At 47.7% G+C, this 22,015-nt stretch overlaps 1 protein-coding gene across 2 annotated transcripts in view; it reads right to left on the bottom strand.

Annotated features, from left to right (window-relative positions):
* Positions 1–605, bottom strand: part of LOC119453486 (dermonecrotic toxin SPH) — a 114,072-nt gene extending 113,467 nt beyond the window's left edge. For both annotated transcript variants that reach the window (XM_049668178.1, XM_049668177.1), the window contains exon 1: positions 367–605. In XM_049668178.1, coding sequence (XP_049524135.1) covers positions 367–468 — 102 coding nt within the window. In that variant the 5' untranslated portion in view covers positions 469–605. The remainder of the gene's footprint in view (positions 1–366) is intronic.
* Positions 606–22,015: the final 21,410 nt, after the last annotated feature.

Genomic DNA, 22,015 nt, shown 5'->3' with positions numbered 1-22,015 from the left:
GTGCGAATGATCGCTGTACAGCCTGTAAAGTATGGCTGCCTAAGTGATGTAGCCTGATCCACTACGCAAGGTCTGACGTTTTATGTCTATACCACCCCCGAAGAGGTGAAAATGTACTGTACTTTTTCTCCAATTTTAAGCTTATTGGGGCGCACTTGATGTTTCGAAATATCCGAAAAGTTTTCGAAAAATATTCCCCATTTACAAATAGTGACTATTCGATTCGTTATTCTAAAGTTTCGAATATTCGCACAGCCCTACCATTTATTATCTTTCTAATAAATAAAAAAAATCATTTGGGCACGTAAGAACTGCGCCTACGACAAAAAAAAAAAAACACTCACTTTTACGCCATGTACGACTTACGAGGTGGGGAGCCGTCAGCAGAGCAACGAGGATCACCCGCAACCACGGAGTCTCGATCAGCATGATCCGTTGTTTCGCTCGTGTCTCGCTGCGCCGGTCCATCTGCGAAGTTGTGACGTCACCGGCGTTGATCGAGTCAGTCAGTCGAAGGATCTCTGGCAGTGAGCACTTCCGAAAGCGTATTTGCGTTCTCGATATTGATCTACGTGTGCCGGAGAAGCGATGAACGATTGCCTTTCCAAACTTTGCGCTCGCGAAGGAAGGTATATATATATATATATATATATATATATATATATATATATATATATATATATATATAACTATTTGGCTGCAGCGCTCACAGCCGCACTCGAGCAGGAATGCAGCTAGGAGGAGCGCATATTTATGCGGAAAAGAAAAAAAAAACATAATAGGCCACGCCAGCTTGAGTATTCGCGTGCCAACGCGCTTGCTCTTACATAGCAGATAACGGCCGATTATACAACGCGGATGATAACTCGCTTGGGTCGGCCTCTTCTCTTTATCAAAATTTAGTGGTCGCTCTGAGCATGCGTCATAAATCACGCGCGTTGACTAAAAGAAGAGCGTCGCGCACAACCATACAGTGAAGCACGTTGCGCCATTCCGCTGTTCCTTCGCGATGCTAGAAATATAGTACGGCAACTCTTGGCGAGTAGATAATTGGCGGCATGGCTCGATGAAGACGCCAGAAGATCAATTTTCTGTACCGTCGACCCCTGATTCTAGTTCTTTGTATATTGCAAGTTATATGTCGTAGTGTGGAAACCTTGCTTCACAACTGTCGCCTTTCACTTTAGAAACCATCGTGCAAGCTTCAAGTCGTGTGCGGGTGGAATGGCGGTCGAGAACATAGGCTACCCCCCTATATTCCCAGCAAAGACAATTAACAGCTGCACTTCAAACTTAGGGCTCCGGGTATTAATCGCTGTCGCGTAGGACAATAATCGTACCAAAACCAGTTAGTGGCCTTGAATGGACTGTTTTCAGTCAAGTGAAATTCTTTTTCTTTCTATGTACATGTGATCAAAATACTAGAGACAATATTATGTAGTGACTCGCATTCGTTTTTGATGTTTCATCTTTCCTTTTCACTCTTGTATCTGTTCTCAGCGCGTGTCACGGTGTCCTTCTCATACTATTACTCTCTTCTTTTTAGTTTAACCGTTTTTTAAAACAAATTTATGCTATTCCTATAAGGAGTATCCGAACGCGCACAGAAGGCAGGTATGGGTATATTATCACCATATATCTCAATTGGCCTTTTTCATTCGACTATACCTGACTTCACGCCTATATTCCAGGTCGAATTATTAAAACAAAATATGGGGTTTTACGTTCTAAAACCGCGATCTGATTATGAGGCACGCCGTAGTGGGGGACTCCGGAATAATTTCGACCACCTGTGGTTCTTTAACGTGCACCTAAATCTAAGTACACGGGTGTTTTCGCATTTTACTCTAATCATTGGAAAATGTTTTAGCGTTGTGCTAAATTACCATTATCTATGTAATAGTGGTGGCGTGGAGTAGAGGTAGAACACCCGACTTCAAATCTGAAGGTCGTAAGTTCGAATCCTGCTCCATTCCACTACATTTTCAGGCATGGAGTGGTGCCTGACACCGGCAAAGAAAAAAAAATACATATTGCCGAGAGCTAGTGGGGCTATACTAGTTCAGGTGCAACCAAACTAGGCAGGCCCACTAAGCTTCATCAAAGTCACTCCCTCACCAGAACAGGAATTGGCCTCCCTGGTGCAGTATTCGGCTACTACCTCCCTCATGACTCCGACAATTAACCCATGGCCCTCAGTTCCCAGTGGCTGCGGAGCACCTGACCAAGGCGGCGGTCAGACCTGCTACGCGGCAGAGGGTGCTAAGAATCTCTGGGTCAAGGCAGGCCGCCAATGGAAACTGAACCTGGCAACGTTCAACACGCGCACCCTCTCGAGTGAGGCTAGCTTAGCAGGACTATTTGAAGAATTATCAGGCATTTCCTGGGATATTATTGGCCTTAGTGAGGTTAGAAGAACTGGTGAGGCTTACACAGTACTGACTAACGGCCACGTCCTCTGCTACAGAGGTCTTCCAGATAAGAAAGAATCCGGGGTAGGATTTCTAGTGCATAACAACGTAGCGGGCAACATTGATGAATTCTACAGCATTAATGAAAGGGTAGCAGTCGTCGTAATAAAGCTGAATAGGAGGTACAAAATGAAGGTAGTACAAGCCTATGCACCAACCTCTAGTCACGATGATGAAGAAATTGAACAGTTTTATGAAGATGTTGAACTAGCAATGAGAAAGGTGCAAACTCAGTATACTTTAGTCATGGGCGACTTCAATGCAAAAGTGGGGAAAAGCAGGTTGGTGAGCAAGCCATTGGCAACTACGGCATCGATTCTAGGAATGCAAGAGGAGAGATGTTAGTAGAATTCGCGGAAAGGAATAGGCTCCGAATAATGAATACCTTCTTCAGGAAGCGCAGCAACAGGAAGTGGACCTGGAAAAGCCCTAATGGAGAAACAAGGAATGAAATAGATTTCATACTCTCTGCCGATCCAAGCATAGTGCAGGATGTAGAAGTGTTAGGTAAGGTTAAGTGCAGTGACCATAGGATAGTGAGGTCTAGGATTTCTCTCAATTTGAAGAGAGAGAGAGCTGAAATTAGTCAAGAGGAAACAGGCCAACCTAGAGGCAGTGAGGGTAAAAGCAGACCAATTCAGGCTGGTGCTCGCAAACAAATATGCAGCTTTAGAACAGGAAGATGAAGATAACATAGAGATAATGAACGAAACCGTAACTAGGCTGATCTCAGAAGCAGCAATTGAAGTGGGAGGTAAGGCACCAAAGAAACCTGTAGGGAAGCTCTCCCAAGAAACAAAGGACCTAATAAAGAAACGACAAAACATGAAAGTGTCCAACTCAAGAGATCAGATAGAATTCGCTGAACTGTCAAAACTGATCAACAAGAAGAAAGTAAGGGATATTCGAAATTATAACGTGGGAAAAATTGAGGAAGCCGTAAAATATGGACGCAGCATGAAATCAGTAAGAAGAAAACTAGGCATAGGACAAGGCAAGATGTATGCACTGAAAGATAAGCATGGTAATATCATCAGCAATTTCGATGACATAGTAAAAGCAGCAGAACAGTTCTACACTGACCTGTACAGTAGCCAAAACAGCCAAGCTTCTTCCATTCGAAATAGTGATGAACCGGATACAGAAGCTCCTTCTATAACTAGCGATGAAGTTAGAAGGGCCTTGAAAGACATGACCAGGGGAAAAGCGCCTGGAGAAGATGGAATAACAGTAGATTTAATCAAAGATGGAGGAGATATCATGCTTGAAAAGCTTGCGGCCCTTTATACGAAATGCCTCATAACTTCAAGTGTACCAGAGAGCTGGAGGAACGCCAACATTATACTTATCCATAAGAAGGGAGACGTTAAAGAATTGAAGAATTACAGACCCATTAGCTTGCTTTCAGTATTGTATAAAATATTCACCAAGATAATTTCCAATAGAATCAGGACAACACTTGACTTCAGTCAACCAAGAGAACAGGCTGGCTTCAGGAAGGGATATTCTACGATGGACCATATCCATGCCATCAATCAGGTAATCGAGAAATCTGCGGAGTACAATCAACCTCTCTATATGGCTTTCATAGATTATGAAAAGGCATTCGATTCAGTAGAGATATCAGCAGTCATAGAGGCATTGCGTAATCAAGGAGTGGAGGAGGCATACGTGAATATCTTGGCAAATATCTACAAGGATTCCACAGCTACCTTGGTTCTCCACAAGAAAAGTAGAAAGATACCTATCAGGAAAGGGGTCAGGCAAGGAGACACAATCTCTCCAATGCTATTCACTGCATGCTTAGAAGAAGTATTCAAGCTCTTAGACTGGGAAGAATTAGGAGTGAGGATCGATGGCGAATATCTCAGCAACCTTCGGTTTGCAGATGACATTGTCCTATTAAGCAACAATGGAGAGGAATTACAACAAATGATTGAGGACCTTCATCGAGAAAGTGCAAGAATTGGGTTGAAGATGAATATGCAGAAGACAAAGATAATGTTCAATAGCCTGGCAAGCGAACAAGAATTCAGGATCGCCAGTCAGCCTCTAGAATCTGTAAAGGAATATGTGTATCTAGGTCAATTACTCACAGGGGACCCTGATCATGAGAAAGAAATTTACAGAAGAATAAAATTAGGTTGGAGTGCATACGGCAGGCATTGCCAAATCCTGACTGGGAGCCTACCACTGTCGTTGAAAAGAAAAGTGTACAATCATTGCATTCTACCGGTGCTAACATACGGGGCAGAAACTTGGAGGTTAACAAAGAAGCTCGAGAACAAGTTAAGGACCGCACAAAGAGCAATGGAACGAAAGATCTTAGGAGTAACGTTAAGAGACAGGAAGAGAGCGGTGTGGATCAGAGAACAAACGGGGGTAGACGATATTCTAGTTGACATTAAGCGGAAGAAATGGAGCTGGGCAGGCCATGTAATGCGTAGGATGGATAACCGATGGACCATTAGGGTTACAGAATGGATACCAAGAGAAGGGAAGCGCAGTCGAGGACGGCAGAAAGTCAGGTGGGATGATGAGGTTAGGAAATTCGCAGGCGCAAGTTGGAATACGCTAGCGCAAGACAGGGGTAATTGGAGATCGCAGGGAGAGGCCTTCGTCCTGCAGTGGACATAAATATAGGCTGATGATGATGATGATGATGATGATGTAATCGGCCGTAATCTTTAACGAATTGTATTTTTGTTCTTCATTAACCATACCTAATTTCTCACAGATGCCTTATAAGTTAGAAGCGTCCCATTTTCTCGTCCCAAGAGATTTACGCCTCGTTCATTTGGTGTGCATCGGCATATTTCTTTAGTGCTAAAGCTTTGTTGTGCCAGACCACAAAGGTTTATCCCTAAAGGAATATGCTGATGCACTCGAGGTAGCATCGCGCGATGGTCATTTCATTCTTATTTCACCATGCGTGCATTAGTACAGTATTTGAAGTGCACCGGCTTAAGAGACCGCCTACAGTGTCCCTGTACATCGTCCCACGTGTACTCAGTGCTCATTCTCTCCTTAGTTTTCTCTTTCTATTCCCCTTTTCCCTTACCTGTAGTGCAGAGTAGCAAACCGGACGTTCTTCTGGTTCCTTTCCTCTCCTTGCTCTCTCTCTCTCTCATTAGCGTCAGCGTTCGTCACTGCGGTGCGATTCAGAAAGGTTGCTCCTGCAATTAACTATGCAAGATCTTTATTGTCCGTCATCTTTTGCATCAAAATTTTCTTTGGAATAGTCGATGGTGCTCCACTATAGGATGTCTGAAGTATCGATTACGAGACTATATACGTTGCCGAGTCCCTCCGCTGAACTTTTACCTTCACAGGTCTGGTCTGACTCCATCACCCTTGTGTCGTTTTTTGCAATGAGAGTGAATATTGTAACGTAGATTGAAGACGGAGTCTTGCAAAAATAGACGCTTCTCCTTAATGGCGGGCAGAAGAAGAGCGTGCAGCTTACGCGCTTCATCGTGTTTCATGGCGCCGACCTTTGCGCGCGCTGTCCCGCGGTGCGGAATCCCCACGTCACTGTGTCAATCCCCCCCCATGCGAAAAGTGACCGCCTCGGTCGCATGACAAAGTTATTTGAGTGACGACAAGAAATGGAGCTCCTCAGGTGAATCTGGGCGTTCACGTACGCGCATAGTATGGTTTCATGCGCACTACATTAACAACTTCAGCGGGAGGACGACGACGGAGCGAACCGGGGTCCGCAATGCAGGGGATGATTTCGTAGGTTACGTCACTGAGGCGGCGCGTAACCTTGTTATGGACCAAAATACCGCCGGAGCAACTTTTCCGAGAGTCCACGGCGACGGATGGGCGTCCAGACCCACACGTTGTCGCTGGTATTGTAATGGACGTCGCGTCGACCCTGGTTGTAGCGAAGGGTGTCGGTATGCTGTTGGCTCCGGATACGATGCCGAGCAAGCTGGCATGCTTCTTCGGCTCTTTGTAGGAACTCTTCCACATGTTCGCTGCTCGGGCTATTATCAGGCACAGGTAGCATGGCGTCAAGTGTCGAGGTGACGTGGCGCCCGTATACAAGTTCGAACGGCGTAAACTGTGTAGTCTCCGGCGCAGCAGTGTTATACGCGAAGGTCGCATAGGGTAAAATCTCGTGCCACGTCTTGTGCTCTACGTCAACATACATGAAGAGCATATCAGCCAGCGTTCTGTTCAGACGTTCCGTTAATCCATTGGTTGGACGATGATACGCAGTGCTCATGCGGTGAGAGCTATGCGTCAGCTGGAGAACGTCCTGCATAAGTTCAGCTTTAAATCCTGTACCGCGATCCGTGATTAGAACAGACGGTGCACGATGTCGTAGGACAATGTGGCAGACAAAGAACTTGGCCACTTCATACGAGTTTGCTTGCGGTATAGCTTCGGTTTCGGCGTACCGGGTTAAGTAGTCGGTAGCGACGACTATCCATCTGTTGCGTGAGGAGGTCACTGGCAATGGCCTAAGTAGATCCATTCCTATTTGTTGGAACGGTGCTTGAGGAGGGTCCACAGGGCGGAGAAAGCCAGTCGGTTTAAATGGTGTTTTCTTGCGGCGCTGACAATCGCGGCAGGTCTTCGCGTATCGTTGAACAGAAGAAAAAAGCCGGGGCCAGTAATACTTCTGTTGTATCCTTGCTAATGTTTTAGAGAATCCCAGGTGTCCCGCGCATGGCTCCTCATGGCAGGCTTGCAAAATGTCTTGGCGCAGCGCCGACGGCACGACAAGGAGGTACGTATTCGGACCGCTTCCGGAGTTTTTCCTGTAAAGGACGTTGTTGTGCAAACAGTACGATGATAAGCCGCGCGTGAGCGAGCGAGGTAGAACTCCTTCAACTCCTTGAAGGTGCTCGATCAGCGGCAGCAGCTCAGGGTCAGCGCACTGGTGCTCAGCCATCTTTATAGCGTCGACAACGTCGACAAATTGCAAGTCATGGTCAGGGTCCGATGATGTCGTAGGGAGTGGTGCACGTGACAAACAGTGAGCGTCGCTGTGCTTCCTGCCAGATCGGTAGACAACTGTGATGTCGTACTCTTGTAGGCGCAGGCTCCAACGGGCTAGTCTGCCTGAAGGATCCTTGAGGTTGGCAAGCCAGCACAGGGCGTGGTGATCGCCTACAGCCTTAAAGGGCCTACCGTACAAGTAGGGTCGGAATTTTCTAATTGCCCACACAACCGCTAAGCATTCTTTTTCAGTGATTGAGTTGTTTTTCTCAGCCTTGGTGATACTGCGGCTTGCATAAGCAATGGGGGCGTTCCGCACCATCTTGCCATTGCACAAGAACTGCGCCGAGACCGGCATGGCTGGTGTCAGTATGAATTTCTGTGTCAGCGTCTTCGTCGAAATGAGTAAGTATTGGGGCAGCTTGCAAACGCTGGCGCAATTCATTGAACGACTGCTGCTGTTCGTCCACCCAAATGAACGGCACATCATCGCGTGTAAGCCGTGTCAGAGGCTCAGCAATTCTCGAGAATCCCTCGACAAAGCGCCAATATTACGTGCACAAACCAAGGAAGCGTTGGACAGCCTTCTTGTCTGTGGGTGGTGAAAACTCAGCAACAGCAGCTAACTTGTCTCGGTCTGGACGGATGCCTTTCGGACCAACAACATGGCCAAGAAATTTGAGCTCTTGGAACCCGAAGTAGCATTTTTCAGGTTTAATCGTGAGGTTGGCAGTACAGATCGCAGCGAAGACGCTCTGGAGCCGTGCGAGATGTTCGTCAAATGTGCTCGAGAACATGACGACGTCATCCAAGTATAGGAGGCAGGTTTGCCATTTAGTTCAGCAAGTACGGTATCCATCATCCGCTGAAAGGTGGAAGGTGCGGAACAGAGATCGAAGGGGAGAACTTTGAACTCATAAAGCCCGTCAGGTGTCACAAACGCTGTTTTTTTTTCACGATCCTGCTCATCAACTTCGATTTGCCAATACTCGGATTTAAGATCCAACGAAGAAAAAAACTTGGCATGTTGTGGACGATCCAATGCGTCGTCGATGCATAGCAAGGGATAGACATCGCGCTTGGTGACACGGTTCAACTTCCTGTAATCTACACAGAAGGGTTGCGTGTTGTCTTTCTTTCTGACTAACACTACAGGGCAGACCCACGGGCTTGTGGATGGCTGGATCACGTCGTCTTGAAGCATCTCTTTCACCTGCTGTTTCATCGCTTCCCTTTCCACTGGAGACACTCTGTAGGATGCTGACGAACAGGACGTGCGTACTCGTCCGTAATAATGTGGTGCTTTGTGATGGACGTGCGCCGTACTTTGGACGACGTTGAAAAACAGTCGGCAAATTCATTCACGAGACTCAGAACGCGGTCTTTCTGATGGTCTGGCAGAGCAGCGTTAACGTGAAACCGTTCTTTTAGGCTGGGTAACTCAGATTGCTGAGATGATGCGATTTTCAATGTGCCAATGCCAGTGACATCAATGGTTTCGCGAAGAAATGCGATTGTCGTTCCTCGCGGTACATGCCGATACTCGTTGCTAAAGTTTGTTAGCAAAACGACTGAACATTGGTGTCGCACCTGAAGCAGCCCTCTGGCTATGCAAATGTGGCGCTCAAGAAGTAAGGGGATGTTTGCCTCAGCAATACCTTCGGCGTCGTCCTCCACGTCGCATCGGACAAGGGTAAGCACGCTGCTCTTGGGTGGCAACGTGACGTGATCGTCAGCTACGCGAAGCGCGATGTCACGGTCGTTGTCGATACTGTTCGCTATGGCTTCCGTAGTAGCGAAACTGACTCTAGACTCTTGCAGGTCCATGATGGCGCCGTTCGCCTGAAGGAAATCCATGCCGAGTATGAGGTCCTTTGAACATTCAGGAAGAATGACGAAGTCGCCGATCTACGTGAAGCCCCGAACTCGTGCCATGCACCGGCCCATTGGAGTTAGGAGGTTCCCTCCTGCAGTTCGAATCTGAGTTCCGGTCCATTGCGTCGAAACTTTGTTCAGTATACGCGCGAGATTCTGGCTCATAACAGACGTGTCCGCAACCGCTTCGATTAACGCTGTGACTTCGTGGTCATCATGGTAACTGGTACGCCGCAAGATACTGACACCGAACTACACCGCTTTCTTCGCGTCGCAATTGCGTCATATCGCGGTCGTCGTAGTGGAGGATCTTCAGCGTTCGTAACGTCAGCGACCTCACCTCTGCAGGTCGCTGGACTCAGTTTTCTCGGGAGGCAGGGCTGGGTGAGTGACGCCTTGTTGCGCTCGGTGTGGGAAGAGGGGGCTGGAAGACCTGTTTCGGGCGGGTGACGGTGACAGGGCTCACGGAATCGTGGGGCAAACGAGGTCCTGGCGTCCGCGAGGTAGGCTTCAATCTCCAGGGGGCGTTTGCCATTGCGCGGGCACGGCGCATTCAGTGAAAAACCACGGAGCCCAGCTCGGTGGTAAGGACACGCCCTGTAGAGGTGATCGGCTTCACCGCAATGAAAACACAAGGGCCTCCGGTCGGCAGTGCGCCATACGTCGCTCTTGCGGGGTGGTCGTGCTTCAGCCATGAATGGCGTGCGGCGAGGCCTGAAGTCGCCAGTTGCTTGTTCAACGGCGCGCACACCATGAAAGTCCGGGACGTCGCTCACACCGCGAAAAATCGGGGACAGCGAAGTTCGCGCAGCTTCCGCATACGACATACGAGGCTGTGGCTGCGGTGTCTCGCTTCAATCTGGGACTTGGACTGCCTGCCCCATTTCCTCCCGGACGACCTCAGCCCGAGCGAGTCGCGGTACCGATGCCGGAGCCATCTGAAGCTTTTCGAGCTCTTCCCGAACAACAAGCCTAATGAGCACTCGCAAGGCATCGGTATTTACAAAGGGTTTCGAGAGAGCGTCACACGATAGGGTCGACACGTCGTGGTTGTACTGCCTTGTTCGCTGCTGCAGTGCCTTTTTCATTGCTATGGCTTCCACGAGAAACCCTGCAACGGTCTTTGGTGGGTTGCGTATTAGAACCCCAAGTAACTCTTGCTTGACACCGCGCATCAAGTTCCTTAGCTTCTTTTCTTCCGCCATGGACGGATCCGCGCGTCGGGAAAAGTCGGCACATATCTTCGACAAACATTGCGACGCTTTCGTTCGGCCGCTGGAGTCTCGCCTGAATTGCAGATGCAGCTCGCTCTTTGCGATCGAGGCTGGCATATGTGCTGATTATCTGCCGTAGGGATTCGTCCCATGTCGATAGGGCCGCCTCACGGCTCTCAAACCATGTCCGCGTATAGTCCTCGAGGGCAAAGTAGGCGTGGCGTAGCTTGCGCTCCGGAGTCCAGCCGCTGAATTCTGCGACACGCTCAAAGTGATCGAGCCAGTCCTCAAAATCCTCGAAGGTGTTCCCATGGAAGGATTTGGGGATTAGCGGCTGGTTAAGGACGACCTCGGTCGGTGCAGTTGAGGAAGAAGACAGAACTGATGTACTCATCGTTTTGACTCGGTTGGGTAGAGGCTCGTGCTCAGGTGGCAGTCCTTGAAGTCGACTGCTAGTCCGTACGTGAACAGGAGTCAGCTCGACCGGTCTTCGTACTGGGCTTGTAGACGGGGTTCGATCTCGGAGTGGTAGTATGTACCCAGCGCCTCCACCAGAAAATGTAACGTAGATTGAAATCTTGCAAAAATAGACGCTTTTCTTTAATGGCGGACAGAAGAAGAGCGTGCAGCTTACGCGCTTCATCGTCTTTCATGGCGCCGACATTTGCGCGCCCGGTCCCGCGGTGCGGAAGTCCCACATCACTGTGTCAATATCTTAAATATTTCTTTTTAAATGCGAAGCATTTCTTGCCGGCGGCTCTGTCCGTCCCTACCGCGTCCCACCACACCCCCACAGCGCATGCGCGTCCCCTCCCCTATCTCCTCTCCTACGCTCCCTCTTTCTCTCCTCTAGGAATCCTCTACGGAGCGGCGCCCGCGTGCACCACCTCCACAGCGCATGTGCGCCCCTCCCCCTCTCTCTCCTCTCCTACGCTCCCCCCTTTCTCTTCTCTAGGAATCCAGAGCGGTGCGCACGACAGGTGGTGCGACAGCTGCATACTCCGCTGGGGGCGCCACGTAGCGCGCGCCTCATTCTCTCTCCTGTGCAGCGCCGCGATGAGCGCTCGGGCCGCTGCCGCGAAACCATCTCCCGCTCAAGCTAACCATCTCCCCGCTGCTTCGCATCCACACATGGTTCCCTTTAGCGGGAGATGGAGTAATTTTTTAGCATGTCGCCGGTTCGCTATTCAAGGGAATAGACGTCAAGTGTCCCGCCTGCCACGCCCGCAGTAACACGAACAAGGGGGGGGGGGGGTGTCGATGTTGAGCTCGAAATATTGCCGTCATAAATGCTCCTTGCAGTAAGAAGGACAGGCACGTAATAATTCGGGCAGAACTCATCTGCACTGACCATGCAAGTACGCGAGTACCGCAAACGCGTCATGCACGCGAAGTGAACTGCAACCGGACGCCTCTTTCGCTCTTCCCTCTTGGGGTGCCCCGATGCCAGCGCCGCCGTTCAGGGTGGTGCTATCCATTCAACGCCCCCACGCCGCCGCTTTCTCGCTGCGACGCAATCTTGAATAACAGCGAGCGGTTGCGATTGCTTGGTGTCAGTGCTTAGTCCGAGGCACAGTGCGCGCGGATGCTTCGCTGACGCTTCTCCTTGCTGGACAGTGTTCAGCCGCATGACTGACAAGCTTGTCAAGTGCATCGAGTCGACATGACCGGCTGTTGTGTTCCCAAGTACACCGGATCGACCCGTAAAGGGCTTCATTGTTTTCGCTTCCCCCGGGACCCAGAGCGAAGGAAGAGATGGGAAGCCCAAGTAAAGCGGGATCACTGAAAGGCAACGGAAAGCTCCTACACTTGCGAGGTAAGTGTCAAGAAAGTTTAGACTACCGCACCGTGTTTTTCATTTAAATAAAAAAGTATACTCTGATCCTCGCTCACGTGCCTACGTTCGCTCACAAACTAAGTACTGCATCGATGCTGTCTGAGTAGCGTATGGTTTGCAAGCGCGCGTCGCATAGGTTTTTTTCGTTTTGATCGGCGCAGTCTATGCGTGTATATATACTACCCTGATTTTAAGGACTGACGAAGATGCTTAGCCGCGAAATAGTCTTACATTAGCTGCGAATCGTCACGTAAACCACCTATTTTACTTTTTCACGGGAAGCACTCATCGTGTGTGTCTCTTGTTTTTTTCATTTTTCCCCCTTTTTCTTTTTAGGGTGCCTCGATGCGGCGCTGGCATCGAGGCACCCTATTCTTTCTCGACATGGTGCGCCCTCTGGCGGCGCCGCCTTGAAGTCCGCGCTTATATAACCAGCGGCACATACACAGGGACCAATGCCAGTTGGTGTTAAAGAGGTTCATTGAAGAGTGGCACACACCCAGTGGCGAATACCCACGTGACCAGCCCACATTTTTGAATGCACTACCTTCGAGATCGGCCCACAATATTTTGTAGGGATAGATAGACAGCTGCAAAGAAAACTGGCCTGACAATGCGCCCCGAACGCTATTCGCATTAAAAAAAGGAGGCAGGAGTTGTGAGGTGAGCAACGTGGGCCCTCGACTCCGATAAGAGAGAAAGGAAGGGACGACTGTCGCTTGCGGACAGTGGACGGAATTACTGGGGTGGGGAGTACAAACATTTTTATCGATAGCAAAAAAGAAAAAGCATGTAGATCCAATGCACATGCAATTTATATGTTTGAGTGTTCCTTCTGTAAGAACCAATATATCGGTGAAACGGGACAGTCAATGAACATAAGGGTAAACGGACACAGCTAAACAGCTTTCGAAAGTCGTCGCCGAGTATTTCATCCAACCAGGTCATAACTTTCATGAACTTAAACTCTACATAGTATAGACAAATTTCCGTTCTGCGCGAGACAGGAAATATAAAGAATCATACCTCATCCTTAAGTTCAAGACATTGCAAGCAATAAGCATGAACGTTTCAAAGGGAGATTTAGAATCTATTCGCTATGCTAAACTTCAAAGCATAGGCAACAGCACTTAGTTATTTTGTAGCGTGAGCTACACTGGCCGAGGTTGAGCAGTTGCGCGTGGCTCCTGGAGATCCGTGCTGCGAATGCGCGAGGAGCAGTGACGTCACACGGCGCACAGCTGGCGCGCCTGGCGTTTGCGCTGGGCGTTTGATTGTTTGCGCTGGGCGTTTGCCAGTGTGGTATAGCCATGGAGAAGGAGAGTGAAATTGCTGCTCAGCGGCGCAGAAGAGCGGAGAAGCTTAACTCATCGGATCCCGAGGTGGTTGCCTGGCAATTAGCGGCTGAGCTTAGGAAGAACGAATCGAAGAAGGCTAAACGTGCTGCGGAGACACCGGAGCAAAGGGAGGAACGTCTATAGCAAAGCGGCGTCGCCAGGAGGCTGAGCGACGTGCCCGACCATCTCAGCAGCAGCAACAAGACGCTGTCGATGACGTCAAGGCTCACCAATTGATTGACTATACGGTGAAACTTAGCGAAAGCGCCAGTGCGACTCTGACCTTCGAGACGGACTTCGTAAGCAATCCGTTTAGATATGTGTCAGACATGAAAGACATGAAAGACTGTCAGACATGAAAGACTTGACGCCGGTAAGTAGTGCCATGCGTGAAACGTTGAGTTTAGCGGCGCCGCCTGAGTGGGGTGAAACCGTGGCGCGGGTTTGCACAACGTGCAAGAACTTTCTCGTTAAGCAGAAGATTCCACTCTTTAGCGTTACCAATGGGTATCGTTACCCGCCCATGCCACGAGGCCTACCGGTTCTGAACGATGTGGCCGAACGCTACGTATATCCTGGCAAAGCCTAGCTAATCCACTGCTAATTTTCATAGAGTTGTTTGTTATTGTTTTTTTCGTTATGCGATTGTCAATAATATTCCAACCTCCTTTTGCTTTCACTCATTTCATTCGTTCTTTTATGCATATATTTGCCCCCTTCCCGTTTTTTTTGTTTTTTTTACACGAGCACCCCTTTTCTGCCGCTACATTTATTCTTTCTGTCAGACACGATAGTTCATTGACCTCCAGCGGAGCAGATACACTAACTGTCCACCGGTTATGCATCCTACGCATTACATGTCCTGCCCAGCTCCATTTCTTCCTCTTAATGTCAACTAGAATATCGGCTATCCCCGTTTGTTCTCTGATCCACACCGCTCTCTTCCTGTCTCTTAACGTTAGTCCTAACATCTTTAGTTCCATCGCTCTTTGTGCGGTCCTTAACTTGTTCTCGAGCTTCTTTGTTAACCTCCAAGTTTCTGCCCCATATGTTAGCACCGGAAGAATGCAATGATTGTACACTTTTCTTTTCAACGACAGTGGTAAGCTCCCAGTCAGGATTTGGTAATGCCTGCCGTATGTACTTCAGCCCAATTTTGTTCTTCTTTAAATTTCTTTCTCGTGATCAGGGTCCCCTGTGAGTAATTCACCTAGATAAACATACTCCTTTACAGACTCTAGGGGCTGACTTGCGTTCCTGAATTCTTGTTCCCTTGCCAGGCAATTGAACGTTATCTTTGTATTCTGCATATTAATCTTCAACCCCACTCTTACACTTTCTTGGTTAAGGTCCTTAATCATTTGCTGTAATTCGCCTCCATTGTTGCTGAATAGGACAATGTCATCTGCAAACCGAAGGTTGCTGATATATTCGCCGTTGATCCTCCCTCCTAAGCCTTCCCAGTCTAAGAGCTTCAATACTTCTTCTAAGCAGGCAGTGAATAGCATTGGAGAGATTGTGTGTCCTTGCCTGACCCCTTTCTTGATAGGTATCTTTCTACATTTCTTGTGGAGAACCAAGGTTGTTGTGCAGTCGTTATAGATATTTGCCAAGATATTCACGTATTCCTCCTGTACACCTTGATTACGCAATGCCTCTATGACTGCTGGTGTCTTTACTGAATCAAATGTTTTTTCATAATCTATGGAAGCCATATAGAGAGGTTGATTGTACTCCGCAGATTTCTCTATTACCTCATTTATTACATGGAGATAATCCATCGTAGAATATCCCTTCCTGAAGCCAGCCTGTTCTCTTGGTTGTCTGAAGTCTATAGTCGGGTACAACTTTAGAAGACAGGAGGAGGCCCCGCCCAGTTGACCGAAGCGCAGCAGCCAATTCCTCCGCGACTCAAGAAATATTCCCGCTCAAAAAATTGTGACTGCTTCTAAAATGCGTATTTGTCGGTATAAATAAGATTTGTGTATCTTGACGAGTGGTTTGGTAAAACTATCATGATGGAAATGCTACCGCACATGCCGGATCGCGAGAGAAAAATAACTCCGTGCCTTCTACAACGCTGTGCGTCGTCTGCTACGGAGCAAGATCGACGGCACCGGGCGTAGTAGTCGCTGGCTTAATAGCATAAGATTCATATATACTTTTTGTGTGTTTGCACAACCTTATTTTCTTAATGTGTTGGGGCTTATTCTTAATTAATATTTTTTTTCTTTTTTTTTCGCGGTTGCGAACCTGCGATCTCGTGAGTTCGCGCACGATCGTGCGCGGCATTCCGTGCCAGTTTTCAGCCACGGAGCCCAGCGAGGTGACATCGGAACGCGATCCTTTGTTGCCGAACGAGCCTTGTGTCGCCTCGATGACCACACCACCAAGGAGCCTCGGCAAGAACAAGAACGGCCGCATCCTGAACAGTGATTCACGCAACATGACCTTCCACTGCTACACGTTTTGGCGTAACAGGCAGCCTGAACACAGCGTGGAGGACACGAGCAAGTTTGTCGCCGGCATGCTCGGTGTCAGCGAAAGGACTGTGTTCAGGGTGAGGGAGGAAGTTAAAGCTTCGCATTTTTCAGGTGGCAAACTGACGACGCCCTCGCGAAAGCGCCCAGGCAATGCGGAGAAGAGAAGACGTAGCGCGAAGTTTGACAGCTTCACGTTGTGCGCGCTGAGGTCATGTGTGCACGATTTCTTTCGCCGCAACGAGATACCGACGGTCGAGAAAACTACCGAGTTTCCCCATCACTAAGGCGGTGTACTGTGCGTCGCCTGCTTGTCGAGATCGGCTTCAAGCACGAAAAGAGAAGCCGCAACTCGCTGCTTATCGACCGGGATGACATCACCGATTGGCGGATTCGCTACCTCCGTGACGTGGAGCGCTACCGGGCGGAAGGCCGAAAGATCTTCTACCTGGACGAGACATGGGTGACGGCGGGACACACTCGGTCGATCGTGTAGGCAGACACCGTGGTGCAGAAGCGCGGACGCCTGTTCGCTCGAGCAAATGGCCTGACGACGGGTCTAAAACAACCTTTTGGGAAAGGTCAGCGCCTGATCGTGACTCACATCGGCAGCGAGGATGGTTTCGTCGACGGCTGCTTGGATGTATTCAGAGGCCAAAAGACAGGCGACTACCACGAAGAAATGGATGGCAATCGCTTTGAGGGCTGGTTCAATGACGTTCTGCAGAAGTTGCCAGCTGGTAGCGTCATTGTTTTAGACAATGCACCTTACCATAGCCGGCGAGAAGAGAAATTGCCGACGACGGCCTGGAAGAAGGAAAAGATACAGGAGTGGCTCACAAGCAAGAACATCACCTACGGTGAAAGGATGATAAAGAAGCCGCTGCTTGAGCTGGTGGCATCTGTAAAGTCACGCTTTCTGAGCTACATCGTAGACAACACAGCTATAAGGGCCGGTTGCATTGTACTCAGGCTCCCGCCGTACCACTGCGAATTTAATCCCATTGAGCTTGTGTGGGCCAAGGTCAAAAATGGCATCGCTGCGGACAACAGAGACTTCAAGCTGTCCTCCACGGTTGACGTCATCTTGAGGGAGAAAATCAAGCAGGTAACGGCGGAAGACTGGAGGAAGAGCATTCAGCATGTGATGGACTTGGAGGCAAAGTTCAGACTTTATACGTCTGGGAGTGAGCACATTCAACCCATCATCATCCAGCTGGGTAAAGATGACTCTGAAGAAAGCGACTCTGACTGCGAGCTGTCTGGCATTGAGCCACTCGACGAAGCATAAAGGCTTCTTATTAACAAAAGAACAGCCCTTATTAGGGCTATCAAAATTTTGCCGGTGGGTTCGCAATAGCCAACCATCCATTCCGTGACCTCTCAAATAAATAAGCAGTTCCATTTATGGCATATTCCTTATAATAGAAGCTCAATTCTGAAAAGCAACGTCCTGCACACATTGTGCTCGATTTAAGAAGTGGCATAGAAACACATTTAAATGCTGGCATATCTGAATTGAAACACTATTGTTAACCCTGATTATCGTTGGCGGGCTCAAAATGCTCATTCGGGCAGCCACCGTCGAGTTTGACGCGCCCCATAGTGAAATAGCAGTAGTCAGAGCACGCTTTATGGTTCTGTTAGCAGTCTGCACTGCAAATCACAGTCATGTCATAGCGAGTGGTGGTGAAATAGCAGCAGACAACACGAAACTGACAGCCACTGTCAGCAGCTTGAATGCCAAAGCACATTCATGTGGTTGCATTGTTTATTTTGTTATCTGGCTCACACAAGTAATGCGAATAAGAGAACAAATATAAGACATCATTAGCTAAGTGAGGCCCAAAATGCTCATTCAGGCAGCCACCATCGAGTTTGACGCGCCCAATAGTGAAATAGCATAGTCAGAGCACGCTTTATGGTTCTGTTGGCAGTCTGCACTGGTAATCACAGTCATGTCATAGCGAGTGCTGGTGAAATAGCAGCAGACAACACGAAACTGACAGCCACTGTCAGCAGCTTGAACGCCAAAGCACATTCATATGGTTGCAATGTTTATTTTGTTATCTGGCTCACACAAGTAATGCGAATAAGAGAACAAATATAAGACATCATTAGCTAAGTGAGGTCCAAAATGCTCATTCAGGCAGCCACCATCGAGTTTGACGCGCCCCATAGTGAAATAGCAAGAGTCGGAGCACGCTTTATGGCTCCGTTAGCAGCCTGCACTGAAAATTGAAGTGTTGTCATAGCCAATTTTCAATTTATTAATCTGACTCGAGCAAGTAATGCGAATGCAAGCATAATTATTGTGATTAATTTTGCTAGCATTTTTTTTTGTCATATTTATGCGTACCGGAAAAATGCTCAGTAAAGTTGAACGTGTTTTAGTGAGTCACTTTGTCATTACAAGCTGTAAGCAAAGTGACGGACAGGTTCAGACAGTGGTATTGGGGAAGTAATAAATGGTGAAAGTTGCAAAAGCTCTCAAAGCACTGCTTTGCTGGACTCCATCCACTAGAAAACTGCATTTGTAATGATGAAAGCGTCAAGACAGGAAATGATACCCCACTGCACAATGTTATATATGTGTACCACCACATGTGACGGGCAGCAAAACCATCTGTTTATTAAGACTGAATGCAACAACATAGCAAGGTGCTGTTTCACTGTATGGCACCTTTTCATGTGCACTTCTGGCAAGCTACCGTATGCACTGATGCATAAACACATTAACAGGGGTAAGAGACGAAGTAACTGTGCAAGCCACGCGATGCTTTTAACATTTTGTATCTGTCAATGTTTCTGTTGTCACAGCTGATAGAACTTTCTTTAGTGCAAGTTGGTTAATCACGTTGCGGCAACAGCACAAGAAGCAAGGTCAGAATAGTAGGAGAAAACAAAGCAAGGTGACAGACTGAGGAGGCAAGGTAGACAAGAGAGAATGGCTTTAATGACATCGAAGAGGCCAGCCCTGCTATTCACGGGAATTGGTGCTTTGAATGAGACGAGTTAATGGAATTGTAAAGAAAGTCGTGGCTGCAGCATGCTTACAAGAACAAAAGCAAAGATAAAAGGATAGAAATAGGAATAAATACATACACGCACGGAAGAACTCACATATTCACACACATGAACACAAACGCGAGCACGAAAACTAAGATCTAAAATACAAAAAAGGGCAAAATAACAAATATACATAAACGCACAAGAAAACACGCACACACATTTAACGCAGACGCGAGTAGAACTATTAGGAGTCAGTTCACAAGCAGCTGTGCCTACTTTGTCGTACTTTTTTTAAAATGTACATATTGGCTCTGTTGCCTTCACTGTCATAGGAATCTTTTAGTAGCGACATATCACGACAAAGCGCAAAGCTGTGTTGTGGGAAAGCAAGTCGAGCGCTGGTAGCACAACTGATGCGCGATTGTGTCACATCAGGCTTTCTACAGCTGGCGCGTGCAGTGAGCGAAGAGTTCTAAGCCACACAGCGACGCGAATTCATGCCAAGCTCCCTTGCAACGGCACCAGTGTATCAGTCATAATTTTATATTAGCATTCAGGCTGACATTAAGGAAACAAACACTGCTTCCAAACGCCTGACCATAGAGAAAGAAATTCAATTCCTTTCTCTATGGCCTGACCGTTAACAATCCAATGACATTCGCTCAAGCAGCGCGTGTTAGTCACTGATTGTTATCATTGGTGGAAAGCAATCAATCGACGGTGCTACACAACACTCGAACGACGCTGCTAGACGCTCGGCTATCTTATCACACTGCTGCCAACGATCGGTCGTTTGCACGCTGAGCTGGCAGCAAGGAATCTTTGCGTTGGAGGTTGCTTTCACAAATCTTTTCTGTTGTGAAACTCGCAGGTTGGTTTCATCCGCGCACGCTTTTCTCATTTATCCTGATAATGGTTTTGCTCCATCACTTCACCACGTCCGACGAGAAACGCAGGGGCACAGTACACAAACACACCCGCCGTTCACAGTAGGCACCAGACTTTGGCGAACTCTCGTCGTCGTAACTGCACTTAGGAGCAAAACAAAACACCATGGAACAAACACGTACGATGTTCGTTTGCAGTGGTATGTCGCCGCGGGATCCTGTTTCCACACGAAGCGCAGCGCAGCGTCACCGATGTTCGCTGCAATCTTTCTTCGCCGGCTCGAGGCTCAGAACAAACGCACGCGGCACAAATTGTGCATCGTAAGCTCACAATAATATTTCCAGCATGACAGACCACCACAAACAATTCGAATTCACTCTGACGAAGGGAGACGCACAGAGCTGACGCGACTCGGCCCAGTTCGAAGCGAGGGCATGTTAGGCATGTTCTCCGTCGGCGGGGGCACCGGCCGTCCGGCTCATGACGTCACCTGAAGTGCGCGCCTATTGGTGCCGGCTCGTATGCATACGCCTTAGAGGGGCCAATGCCGCTGTCTTCTAAAGTTGTATCCGACTATAGCGTTGCCCCGATTCTATTGGAAATTATCTTGGTGAGTATTTTATACAATACTGAAAGCAATCTAATGGGACTATAATTCTTCAATTCTTTAACGTCTCCCTTCTTATGAATGAGAATAATGTTGGCGTTCTGCCAGCTTTCTGGTACACTTGAAGTCGTGAGGCATTGCGTGCTTCCTTAATATTATCCACGTTATAATTTCGGATATCCCTCACTTTCTTCTTGGCACATACACTGGTACATACCCATATGCAATGGGTCAAAACATGATGGACCAAATACAAGAAATTTAATAAAATAAAAGAAGCCGTTGATCGAATAACATACGGTATTCCATGAAAACACCAACTTCCTTTAGGAGCTACTATAGGAGCCGACATTGTGAGCCGACATGTTTTATATAAGGATTAATGTTATATTACGCACAAAACACGTGCACTCACTCACACTGAGGCAGGAATTAAAAAGGAAAGCTGAATAAGACACTTGGGTTTATTTTTTTTTCGATTGTGGGAAAGTCCGGCCTTTCAGTCCGGATGTCCGGCTTGAATCATTAATTAAACAGCAACAAGAACTTTTAACGGTAGTACGTCCCAACAGCGATACAGTAATCTTCAAACGGGAAGAAATACTTTACATAGGTAAATAAAGTGGTCATCCCAACTTAAATTTAATGAAAACCCCAAGTAAATTGTGGCAATCTACAACATCAGTTTTTTGTGAGTCGATAACAATAGGACAATGAGCACTGATTAGTTTATCTTAAGGGCGCAATATGATAGCGTTAGCATTAGCCGGGTTTATTTAAATTAACGCAATAAAGCTTTGTCCGTAAGGCGAGGTTCTTAAGTACCACACGCCATTACACTGTCACATGCTTCAATACTGTGCGCTGTGTAATACCAGGGGGATTCCTTTTAAGTTTCCGGATTTTTTTTTTAAATCGCCTATTGCAGCTAACATAATTCTTGTCCTGGAGCTGGATTATTCACAGATGCGAACATTACTAGCACCAGAGATGGAAACATATATTCAACGAATGTACAAAGAAATCACTAATTAGCGTCTTAATTATTTACTTTACGACCGATATTGCAATTAACGAATTGTAGCCGGTGAATTTGCAAGACGTATCCACTCAGAATGAATCTTCAGGATGACATCAGTTTCGAGATATTATTTCCCAAAGTGTGGGACGAAATACATGAGCGGTACAGTTACTTTTATGCTTCAATGCATAAACGAGTGTTTTGTTAAAAACAAATGTAAGTGGAACAACAGTGCATATTCACGTCGAGTTTGATATCGCATATCTCCAAACTGGTGTCATTCTGCAAATTCATTCTAAGCGAATAGGCCTTGCAAACTC

This window comes from Dermacentor silvarum, chromosome 5 (assembly GCF_013339745.2).
Source record: "Dermacentor silvarum isolate Dsil-2018 chromosome 5, BIME_Dsil_1.4, whole genome shotgun sequence".
NCBI classification, from domain to species: Eukaryota; Metazoa; Arthropoda; class Arachnida; order Ixodida; family Ixodidae; genus Dermacentor; species Dermacentor silvarum.
The sequence above is the reverse complement of the archived record's forward strand: the minus strand, read 5'-3'. Positions and strand labels throughout refer to the sequence as shown.